This window comes from Lagopus muta, chromosome 1 (assembly GCF_023343835.1).
Source record: "Lagopus muta isolate bLagMut1 chromosome 1, bLagMut1 primary, whole genome shotgun sequence".
Taxonomy (NCBI): domain Eukaryota; kingdom Metazoa; phylum Chordata; class Aves; order Galliformes; family Phasianidae; genus Lagopus; species Lagopus muta.
The window spans coordinates 14,674,623-14,687,178 of record NC_064433.1 but is presented as its reverse complement, the minus strand read 5'-3'; the positions used below and the strand labels follow the sequence as shown (position 1 = coordinate 14,687,178).

At 35.4% G+C, this 12,556-nt stretch overlaps 1 protein-coding gene across 3 annotated transcripts in view; it reads left to right on the top strand.

The window, feature by feature from the left end:
• The window catches only part of LRRK2 (leucine rich repeat kinase 2), a 62,901-nt gene that overhangs the window by 25,966 nt on the left and 24,379 nt on the right, over positions 1-12,556 (top strand). For all 3 annotated transcript variants that reach the window (XM_048945776.1, XM_048945783.1, XM_048945793.1), the window contains 13 exons: positions 674-802; positions 888-1,058; positions 2,620-2,875; positions 3,091-3,279; positions 4,863-4,984; positions 5,369-5,438; positions 5,872-6,092; positions 6,580-6,830; positions 8,049-8,197; positions 9,177-9,270; positions 10,309-10,495; positions 10,897-11,078; positions 11,580-11,809. In XM_048945776.1, the coding sequence (XP_048801733.1) occupies positions 674-802; positions 888-1,058; positions 2,620-2,875; positions 3,091-3,279; positions 4,863-4,984; positions 5,369-5,438; positions 5,872-6,092; positions 6,580-6,830; positions 8,049-8,197; positions 9,177-9,270; positions 10,309-10,495; positions 10,897-11,078; positions 11,580-11,809 (2,251 nt within the window). The remainder of the gene's footprint in view (positions 1-673; positions 803-887; positions 1,059-2,619; positions 2,876-3,090; positions 3,280-4,862; positions 4,985-5,368; positions 5,439-5,871; positions 6,093-6,579; positions 6,831-8,048; positions 8,198-9,176; positions 9,271-10,308; positions 10,496-10,896; positions 11,079-11,579; positions 11,810-12,556) is intronic.

Here is a 12,556-nt window from a genome sequence, read left to right as displayed (position 1 = left end):
ATCAATCTGGAAATATCACAAGTGCAGCCCCCTTTTTTTTACTTCTTTTTTTTTTTTTCCCCCACAGCTTCTAAGTTTTGCTTAGGAAGCAGTATAGAGAGACATCAAAATAATGTGGGTAAATAAGGAAGTTAAATAAAGTCATTTATTTTCAATGAGGTTTGAGTTAGAGTTTGTTGTTTACCCACTTCATCCTCCTAGGTGAACTTTACTTACAGAATCAAGCTTGTCTATAATCTTGTCTTTCTTTTTAATTTCTAGCTACATTTTTTCAATTTTTCTATGTGTTATTTTCAAAGTCAAGGATTCTGGAGCGACACATTAGGATACATGATGCATCTTCTTGAAAGCAGATTGTTTCCTCTATACAATTTTCAGGAAATCACGAGTACATGTGTCAGGCAGGATGTTGTCAGATATTGCTGTGCATAATTGGGCTTTTCAAAATGTCAGTTAATATCTGCTCAAGTGGGTCAGCTAAGCAAGAGTGACACTACAGCTCTAAAAACACAGAAACACCAGGTCTTTCTGCCTTCTCTCAGTTTATGAGTTATTGAATGTTTAACTGCATAACATAAAAAATAAAGTCTGTATCTTTAGGTCACAATTTAATTTTGTTTGAAAATTACACATTTTAAACAGTATACTTACAGTCTTTTAATTGTGCTCATAGGGATTTCATGCAATCTTGTCAATTCTTGGTTTTTCACCTTGTTTTGCCAAGCTGCTGATAAATGAATCATTTGACACAGTAATCTTCTACCAAATGTCTATGTGCTTCACTAACCAGCGAGATCGACAGGTATGTGTCTTCTCTTTTGACTGCTCCACATCTTGAAAAATGTTGGTGCTTTTCTTGCCCTAACTTTGATTGTGTTCCCATTCAGTTTCAAAGCCTGTGTTGTAAATGCTTTGCCAAGATAGCTGAAAATGATGATTTAAAAAATATGATGCTTGAAAAGGCGTGTGTTGAATACAACAGTATTATGGCTGAATGTTTACTTCTACTGGGAGCTGATATTAACAAGAAGACAAAGACAAGCTCTTTGATCTATCAGGTAATATGTGAAAATATATGTAGATTCGTTGCTTTAAAATTTCTGCTTTTGGGTTCCTTTCTCTATATATACAGTGGCACTCTCTAAGGCAGTCTGACTGTGACCTAGGTGTTGACAGCTGTTGCTATTCCTGGTGACCACACCTGGTTTGATACTCAAACACTTTTCACTTCTCTAAGGCTCATGTTTACTGTCACCTAGAACATGTCCACACTGCTAGCTCAGTTCTGGTGCAAGTTCACTTTAAAGTCATGCTTTCTGCTTCTTCACCCCACTCACATGCAAACCGAGGTTCACTCAAGTACTGACTTAGCTTTGGAGTATTTTTGAGGAAGAAGACTTCAGCTGAGACAAGTTCAAGCTTTTCAAACTCACAGGTGTTTTTTTCTGAACTGATTATGCATCGATGGTATCAAGCCCATTAGAGCCCAGTTCATGACCTTATCTTCCAAATTCAGCTCATTCTAAGCACTCTGAAGCCAAAATGCAGACAGCCCAGCAGCCCACACTATGCATAAATTGGTTTCAGTGTGCCACAGTAAAGTTCCACTCCACTAGATCTGCAGTGAAGATTTTTTCTAAAATGCCTGATGGTGATTTCTTACTTTGTGTTGTACTTACAGATCATTACAGTCATCAGTTCTTTTGCTGATTTAAAGGCTTTCTATCAACATAGCTACAGTAATGTAGTATCTTAGAATGACTGCACATACACTAGCTGCAAAGTGCTTTATCCAGGGTTCACATACAGAAACTGAACTAGCTGAAACACACTGGTGTCTTAACTATTGGCCTTAGCATTGGCTGTTCCCATCTGCATATAAGTATTCCCTGCTAATTGTGACTGTCTTTAAAAAAAAATTTGGAGAAACTGTATGTTTTGCTTTAGTGTCAAACCAAGTACTGCCTGAAGTAAATCAGCAAGTGTTCCTTTGAAGCCTTCTGCCAGCAGAGCTGTCTGGGTTGTCATCTAGCACAGATGGATTTTCAGCAGACCATCCATCCATGAAGTCTGAAGCAGGCAAATTAGTGTTGGTCAGCCACAATGGAAAATACTGAAGTAACTGGCATTAATTCTAAAAATATTTGTAACATTCATAATCAACACTGCTCTGTGTAGCAGTGCAGGCTGAGTGACTGAAAGGAGCTGAGCTGAAGCCAGTAGGCTTGAGTCCCTAGCTCTAGGCAAGTCTAGCATTGTTGCCCTTTCATCTGATATCCTGCTGACACTAAGAGTGTTTTGTTTTTTTTTCATTAAGCTACATTCAATAACAAAGCAATGTAAATCATTATTAATTTTTGCCTGAAAATTCTGTGAGCTTATGGCAGAAATTGCAATGAGAGCTCAGGCATTTGCTGTATTTCGGTTAAGACTTCATGAAAATGGGAGTTGGTGCTTAAGTGCAATTCACTAAGCCCTGAGGTGCAGGGAATTGTGTAATTGAAAAGGGAGCCCAGTCCTAAAAACAGAATGAATCTAAATTTGAGAATGTCTCTTACTGCAAACTCAGTTGTTGTCTGAGTCCCTCACATAAACTTGTTAATTGTTTTCTTGCTTTAGGTTTGTGAAAAGGGAAATAATCCTAAACTGGTGGAATTGCTATTAGCCAACGGTGTTCGAGAGCAGGATGTTCGGAGTGCTTTAACCATCAGTATAAAGAGAGGAGATAGCCAAATCATCAGCTTGCTCTTAAAGAAGCTTAGTCTTGATGTCGCCAACAGCAGTATATGTCTTGGAGGATTTGGTATTGGGAGACTTGAGCCTTCCTGGCTCATTCCTTTGTTCCCAGATAAGCTTACTCCACCAAGAAAACAGAGTGAGTGTACACAGAATTTACTACAGTACATGTGTTAATATCTCTTGGTAATATTAATTACTTTAGATCAAGACCTTTGGTTGAGACTCTATAGTGCTTAGCTGGTTGCAGAAAGTCTGCAAAACCATGAAAATAAATCAAGTATTTCTGTTATTTTTTGAGCTATATGCATTTTTCAGAGAAAGTGTTACCTTCTTGGTTTCTGATGCATACAGATGCAGGCTCTGCACTAGCAAGAATGGTGCTTAAATACCAGATGAAGAATGTTTCTGAGGATAGATCAGGAACTTGTTCTGATTTAAACTTCTCTGAAGATGGAGTGGATAAAAACTACGATTGGAATTTCATTTCTGACCCATTAGTGGACACTGTTTTTCCTTCAAGTGATGATATTGATAGTGAAGGTAATTGTGTTTGTTTGTTTTTGAATTGTCCAAGTCTAATATACTGAAGTGAGGCCGTAAGTATGAATCCCTTCAAATTATTTAAGCAATTGTAAGACTACCAGCAGAGGAAAATATAATTTAAAAAAATTATTTGTCAGTTGTTTGTTTGTATTTGGTATAAAACACAAAAAACTTCTCATGGAATATATATATATATATATACACACACACACATACACATACTTCCATCTAAAGTTTTGCTTGTGGTATCTCTGGAAAATAGTTTATGGTCAATAAGTATATGCTTTGCCTGCCAGAGTAGAGTTTTAAAGTATTTTATTCAATTATCTATTCAAAATCAGTTCTTTCTGAACTGGAATACATTCAGTTGCTTTCTTGTAGAAAGGATGGGATTCATCCAGCCATTTTTAGCTAATGCCTGCTTCTGAGGTCAGCTTACATCAGCTGTTTTGATGTCTGTTTCTGAGCAATTCTTATATGCTTCCTCTATAGACAATGGCAGAGGCAACAAGTGCTTCAGGAGCACATTTTGTCTCACCATGAAGTCAGGTCACTGATTCAGAAATGCTCTGTTCCCTGGCTTGTCTATAAATGAAAAGAGCACAACTAAGTTCAGTATAAAGAATTATATTGTTAACAATTAAATGAGGTGGAATAAGTCCTATCCCAGAGGTATCCAGCTGATCAGAAAGTGTAAATGACAGACCTATGATCAGTCCAACGTTGTTCTTGATATCCATGTCAAGAACATGATGTGCCTTTGACTTAGAAAAGACAGCATTTCTATCCGTATTACTTAATAACAACAGTAAGGAGCCTTATAAAAGTCTTTTACTGATTCAGAAGACACTGTCGTGTTTTAGAAGTGTTAAAGTCATCGCAGATGAAGAATTTGAATTTTGTGATCAGAGAATCCTAAGGATTTTTTTTATTCTCTTCTGTTCTTTTCCTTGACATCATTCAGCACCATTTTTCATTTCTGTAGGACTGTGTATCACAGACAGATGTTACTGATAGCGTGTGGCATTATTTCCACACAGAAAGTTTTGAAGTCTTACGTAAACTATGATAAACAAAGAATACAGGTTTTGCCAACAAGAGGGCTTTTAGGAGCTAAAAAACTACCCCTGAGAGGAGGAACACAGATGACCCCAAATCATAACCAAAAGATGCCGAAGAGTTATTTGGTGTTTCATTCTCAGTAAATATGGAAGCGCAAAAGCGTCAATTTAAATACAGACCTTTTCCATATTAAAAAGATATTGACACTGCAGTAGCACCAAGATGTGTTACAAAATGTATAAAAATGTAAACTTGCTGGAAATTTTAAGTGATAAATCACCAGTGTAAAAAGCTGCAGTTTGTATTCTGAGTATGTCAGGTAGGCACGGCCCCTGTGCTCTAAAACATGTTAATATTCTAGGCTGGTTGCACACACAGTTAACCAGTGAGTTCCTGCTGTTATTGACCTTTTGAAATATGTCTCTCCTTTGTCAGCATGTATCTTACAGTTGAATTCTGAGCCTCAGATTTGAGTACATCTTATTTACCTATCTTCCTGTGTTATTTCTTTGTCCTAGGAAGTGAAGGTTCACTTTTTAGAAAAAAGAAGTCCAATTCCATTGCAGTTGCTGATTTACATTGTAGAGAACTTGCTTTTCAAAGAGGTTCTCCTACTTTACCACGACATTCCTACTCTGTGGTAAGCCACGTTTGTATTCATTCCAGGTTCCTTCTGAAAAAGCATCTATGTTGCCCAGTGTAAAACTGTTAATAATCAAGTGTAAGGAAAGGTTCTGTTCTTCACCCTATTGCCCCACCCCAGTGAAAATCATGATAGGTTGTTAAAAATGCACTGTATTCTTTGCACTCTAACATCTACTGTTGTTTCATAGGGCATGAATCAATAAGTTTTATAAATCTGTGACTTGTTATTTTTAGTGTTAAAAAGCTCAGTCTCTATGTTTTCCACCTGAAAGTTCTGATTAAAAGAAACATTAAAAGAAATTTCCTGAATTCAAATCATTTTATGTATCTGCATACCTATACCTATTGTTTGATTTCATTCTGTTTTGGAATTTTCCAGGGACCTGGCTCAGATTATGAGCCATTAGTGAAACAAAGAAGAAAATTATTGCTTTCAGATGAACCTCCCAGTAAGTAAACTATACAATTTAGCACATATAGGGCTGTTTAATCTTTAATGCTTTCACAAGCATAGTTAGATTATATATTTGTTTACAAAAAGGAGGGTACGTATTTAACGCTATCATGGAGTACAAATAGTGCCTACGTAGTGCAAAATATTTTCCTGGACTTCTCAAATAATGAAGTAGAATTGTACAGACAGTGTAATTTCGTAAGTGTTAGTTTTCAAAAACTGTCCCTGTTGTGCAGTGCCTAAGCCTTTGTCTCTTCCCTGCTGTCTCTTAAATTTCTGTCTCCTCAAAAATCTTTATGGATTTGGACTTGACTAGTATACAAACATTCTCTGTCTTCTGTGTATTTAGATCCTAGTCTGATTCATCTGAATTTTAGTTTTGTATTAAGTGAAATCATGCTATTTTTCCCATGTCTTTGTCTTTATAGAAGGAATCTCAAAAAGCTCACTGCATTTAAGACCTTCAGACAGTCTTTCCTCATTGATCTCAGAGAAAGAATGTATTAAATCACTAGATCTTTCATCAAATGAGCTGGAGAACATTGATGCCATCAGCCAGAACAGCAGCTTAACGAGTCACTTGGAACATCTTGATAAACTGGAGCTCCACCAAAATGCTCTTACAAACATTCCGGAACAACTGTGTGAGGTAGTGCTGCATAATTTTACGTAATACAAATTAAGATTAGTTACAGTAAATAGTTTGTCTTTAACTACCTACTCAAAACGATACCACTCTTGAGTATGGGTGTATATTTTGGCATGCTTCATACATTTCTTGCTTTCATTCAGGATTTAAGTGCAGCTGGAAATTGAAACATTTTCATGTGACTGTTTTAAAGTGTTTACATCAGAGAACAGCTTTAGGATGTTACACTGAGTAACATAAATGAAACTGAGACCTGCAGGCAGACCTGTTAAATTTTATGAAACTGAGCTAAATGATTTTAAATAATGCTTATATTTTGTTCCTTAATATAAATACTACTGGTTACATTAGTATTATTGATATTTTCTGCTATTTTTCCTAGTCAGACAAATGTCAAGTAATAAACTATGTAAAGCGTAAATCAGTTTAAAACCTATAAATTCGTGTTTTCATTTCATTTTTTTAAACATCTCTTTTTTACTTTCAGAACTTGAAATGCTTGACTTATTTGGATTTGCACAGCAACCGATTTACTTTTTTTCCTACTTACTTGCTGAAAATGAACTGTATTGCATATCTTGATATCTCTCGAAATGACATTGGACCTTCCTTTGCTCTGGATCCACATCTCAGATGTCCAACCCTAAAGCAACTGAATCTTTCATACAATCAGCTGATGGGCATTCCTGAGTTTCTTGCAAATGTTGCTGAAAACCTTGAACAGCTATTGCTGGAAGGGTGAGAGTAGCATTCATAAATGGACTATAGCATAACAGACAGCAGAGATATTGTTTTTGTTATCCAGAATGGTCTCTGCTGTAGTAGTATGGAAAGGATCATTTAATCAGCGGTGAAACAATGATGTTACTTTCTGAGTGTATAAATCCTTTCAGTTCTGCATTGTATGACAAAGTACATTAGAACATCTGTGAGTCTTGGTTGAATCTAATAACTTTACATTTTTGTACTAAAAATGTTGTAGTTCAGCATTTTTCTACTGCTACTCTGCTCATCCCCAAGATTGTCCATGTCATCTACATTTAGCTAGATTTGCTTTATGCAGAATACAGCGTCCACTGTATTTCGTATTAACCAAAGGTTTTTGGAAGTCTGATTCGTGTTATGAATATGTTTTAAATGACAGAAGCAAAGAAAATATGTTGTGGGTTTTTTTATTACCAGCACTTTTTATCATATTTGTTGGTGAGTGAATTAATTCATACCTCTTGGGAATTCATACAACTGATGAAGTTGTTAGTTCTGTACAATGTAGAGGTTGTCTCAAATGCAACTATAATTTCACTGTAAGGATGTCATATGTCTTGCACAAAAATTCATGGAGTAAAAATAGCAAGATACTTAACTAAACCAAGTGGTATTTAATATGTGAATCAAATTCACAAAAGTACTGTTTGAAATTTAAAATCCAGTTGCATTTCTTCATAAGCATTATTATTATCTGTATTAGCAGCATTGCTTGCAGCACATTGCTGCATGATTCTTTTGTCAATGTATTTTCAGTATCTTTGTCTCTGGTGTTTTGCTTCTAACATCATATGCCAATCCTAAATTGTGTCCCCTATTTGGAATATATATATTTTTTTAGATTGACAGTCATTCTGTGGTTATAATCCTGAAAATGTACTTCTTTAGTAAACAGAACTGCACACAAATGCAATAGTTCTCTTTGTGTGGGATTGAACTACAGTACATAATCAGGAAATGACACCTTATAGTACACTCAGACATATGTTCTCCACAGTAATTAAAGCAATCTTAGTATCAATCTTGTTTTTCTGTGTTACCACAAGCACCAGTATTTTCACTGACTAGTCAGTCTTTATTTAGATAAATGTGTTTTTTGGTTTACCTGTGTAAGAATGTCACATTAATATACTATCACTTCTTTTAGCTAATAGTTTCTGAATAAAACATGCACTTTTCTTCTTATACCAGAAACAAAATTTCATGCCTATCTTCACCCATGTCCTTGAAAGAGCTGAAAATTTTAAATATCAGTAAGAACAATATTTCATCCCTTGCTGAGAATGTGTTAAAGGGCTGTGCAAAGCTGGAGCTGTTCAATGCCAGGATGAATGCTCTTGGTAAGTGTCTATGACCCACCTTCTGGAAACCATTCACATAATTCCTACTCACCAACATTTGGAGTCTTGGGAGAAGAGTGAAGGAGAACAGCATGTATGCAAAATGTACACTTGAAGGAGAATAGCACATATGCTTGTCCTTGTCTATACTGCTTCAGCTTTTGTTTGCTGCTGGAAGCACTATGCTTGAAGCTTGATGGATGGAACTGATCTTGTTCTTGTATTTGTAGTGTAAGCTGTAAAAATGGTTGAGTGTAGCTGAGATGTTGCATACTGCTGGGGAAGGTTCCAAGCAGAGGAAATTGCTCAAGGTTAGCTTGAAAATCTATTACTAATACAGGTCTAATAATGTACTGAGATATACATCAAGTATAACTACACTGTATTCAGCATAGCTTTCTGAATAATGTAGGATGATTGATTGACTTGCCTAAACATAGGTGTCATTTGAGATGCACTGAAGTATGGCACTTGGCCTACAGCTTCTGATTCAGAAAAAGCAGGTCTTCCATAGCAGGTGTGTTGTGTCATCAAGGCATGTGCAGATAGCTCAGGTACCACAGAGAAGCTCGCCTTCATTAGTCTCTTCTGTTAAAGCAACTTAATTCAGTCTCAAATGTATTTCATGGCTTAGAATACTTTCTGCAATGGTTTCAAAGTTATTTTGTGAATTATAGGAATGTGTAAATAAAGATCATTTTAGTATTTAAGGCCAATATGAGATGGAATATAAAAGGATGTAATGTGATAAAAGCAAATATATAAACTCCATTATATGTTTTTCTGATTTTTGGGAAATTCAGTAAATGAGCTTTAAAATACATTTCAGTTTCTGTCTTAGGCAGTTTATATAAGGACCTATGTATAGAAGATGATTGCCTGACCTTTTAATCTGTCTGTGATTTTAGAAAACTACAGTATGAAAAATACTTTAAATAGTTCTGAAAAATAATGGTATTAACTTCTTTTTCTGTTCTAGAGATAATACCTGACTTGTCATCTAGCATAACAACCTTAAAATTATCCCAAAATTGCTTTATTAATGTTCCAGAAACAATTCTTCTTCTACCACAGTAAGTTGTTCTTTTACTTATTGAGGTTAATATCCAGTTCTTGATGAAGAAAATTCAGCATATTTCCCTGATTTTTAGAAAATTCTCTGTCCGAGTTTAATTACTGAGTAATATCTTTTAACTGAAGCCAAATTAATCCAATTTCTTCATTATTTTGGGAAGTATAATTCCTCAGATTCAAATAGTTATGTTTAGACTCAAATAGTTATGTTTAGACTCAAATAGATTCAAATAGTTATGTTTATGTTTTATATGTTACTTGACTGTTGAAGCAGACCATTGTTCTAAAGAGAACCAGAATTGATTTAATTAAGAAATTAATTAAAAAATACTGGCAATTTTTCCCTTTCAAGAAGTTCTGCAGCTTCAGATTTTTGCACGTGTCCACTGAAATTATTTTTTTCACTTCCCAAATATCACAAGATATTTTTTCTCAAAGAATGACACTTCCTCTGTATGGAACTGTGATAATGATGCATGTGACATTTGTTTTGCTGTACCTTCAGAACATTACTCATGTGAAAATCAGGACTTAAGCTTTTTCTATGGTCACCAGAACGAGATGGTGGGAGTAGCACTGGAGGAGATGTCAAGTCAGGTGCCTGGTAGATTGTGTGGATGTGAGTGCTGGTGGAGGAGCAGTCAGTAATCACAGGAAGAGGAAAGAGCCCTTCTGTTATCTCAATATGTACTTCCTTACATTGACTGTAATTTGCTATCTGAAATATGTACAAAATATAAGTGAATATTTTTTTCATGACATCAGTAGCAAACACAATGAGAACATATTACACTGTATTTTTAACATGTATTTTCTTGTTATTTTTTTCCAAGGTAGTGAAGACCTGCTTATAATATCATCTTAATTACTTCTGCTCACAGTAGTAATTCCCATCTTCCCATCTACATTCCTGACAGAAAACTGTCTGTTCTGATATCTAATCCATTTGTTTATTGAAAACCAGTACAGTTCCAATTGATCTCAGTTGGATTTATTTTGTTCACTAACTTTTCTCTTCTGTATTTTCATGTTTTCAGTTTGCGATCAGTAGATTTAAGCCAAAACAAGATCATAAGCCTGCCTGGGCCGGTGCACTGGAAATCACTGAACTTAAGGGAGCTGTTATTTAATCATAATCAAATAGGAGTCTTGGACTTGAGTGAAAAGGCATGTGCATGGTCTAGACTAGAAAAGCTACACCTGTCCAACAACAAGTTAAAGGAGGTAAAGTGTAAAATTCTACCTAGAGAAAATCAACTCACTTTTCAGTTTCGATTGTCAATGTTCATACAGTTTTCTTGTCACCACCTCACATCACTGAATGTTCTAGTAGTGAAATGGTGTGTTACTGGGAATAATTTTTCCTGTGCAGAAAAGTCCCTATATTCTATTAAGCTTTCTTTCTGGAATGTGTGATATAATCAGTTTTCATAATGGATTAATTATGAAGTTCTTTGTATATTAGTGAGGAGCATTTGGTCTGTTTATTTTAAAAATAAAACCACAAGAACTAAACTACAGCTATAAAAATACCCAGTTTTGTTAAATGTTTATAGTAGTCATGCTCATACAAAAATATATTGTTTTTTAATATTTAGGTGTCTATTAAATGTTCTTTTATTTAGATACCTCCTCAGATTGGCTTCCTAGAAAACTTGACTTCTCTGGATGTAAGTCATAATCCCGATTTGAGATTCTTTCCGGATGAAATGGGAAGGCTGTCCAAAATCTGGGATCTTCCTTTGGAAGGACTTCATCTTAATCTGGACTTCAAACATGTGGGATGCAAAGCCAGAGATATCATCAGGTTTGTTTCCCTATAGCTCTCTAATATTCTTGTTTTGTTTTCTTGGGGTATGTGGTGAGCAGTAAGAGAGCAACATATTCATTTGAAGAGAAGTGCAGGTTCATCATATGATTTCCAGTACAGCTGCTACTCTGCACGCACACACACACACACACAAAACTGATTATAGTCATTTTGAAAACATGGCTTCATTGCTTTTTTAATTTCATAATTCTATAAACCAAGTAGTAGATGGTGTTTACAGTTCTTGCATTCCTTGGTTTCCCAAGTGCACTGCATAGAGTACATTTTTAGTTAATAACAAAAGCAAAAAAGACTTCGCTTAATGAATTAAGCTTTAACTTTGAAATTAGAATAAAGATTAGAATCCAGTAGCACCAAATAAATGCTGAAAATTTGAAGGAAATTGTACGTTTTTTGATTTTTGCTTGGTCTCAAGGTCTGTTGCTGTTTTTCTTTATTACCCATTTCTGTGAGTTCTGCCAACTTCTTTCATGCTAGATTTCTTCAACAACGACTGAAGAAGGCTGTGCCTTATAACAGAATGAAGCTAATGATTGTTGGAAACACTGGTAGTGGAAAAACTACACTGTTACAACAGCTAATGAAATGCAAACGAACTGAGCTGGGCTGTCCAAAAGCTACAGTAGGCATTGATGTAAAAGACTGGATCATTCAAGGGAAAGGCAAAATGAAAAAAGAGCTTATATTAAATGTCTGGGATTTTGGAGGTATGTTGAGAGCTTATTATCCTTTATTATTGACTTCTTTAACACATGAATGCATTGCTTATTCTTAAAGTGAAATTTCAAATTGTAGACAGTAAAATTACGCAAATTTGCATCAAGAATCAGGTGACCACATATTCATTAGGGAATTCTGCTAATTCCCTAATAGGGGTTTTGGTAAACCTTTCTAAATCTGGGGGATTCTAGAAGCGCTTCTAAGATGTAGGGGTGTTTCAACCTTTAGAAAAGTTTTTCTTAAACATTGGTCTGTGAGCAGCTTAATACAGCCTATATCACAATGCATATGCATGCATGTTAAATGGCTAGCTTCAGTTGTGACACCTTGTGATTTCAGTTGCTGAGCCTGTGAATAAGACTCTTATTTTGAAGTTGGTTAAATAACAAGTAAAAGAAAGGAAAGGGAAAAAGAAGGGAAGGAGCAAGGAAGAAAGCAGTTTATATTTTGGTGATTAGAAATTTAGTACTGGGTTTTTGAAAGAAGCATGGAATGCAGCAAGCGTGTCTATCCAGCTGTTGAACCTTATGCTTCTTGATTGAAAACCAGCTTACATATTTCAACACCGCATTTCAGCCAACGAGATACCACAGAATACCTACCTAAAATTCGTAGTTATTGCAGGTTTCCTATCAGTTTTGATTATTTTATGCAAGCATTTATTTCATTTATGAAGTTGTGATCTGAGAGCAAGTGTTATACTACTTTTTATGATCTGCAGATGCTCAGTGAAT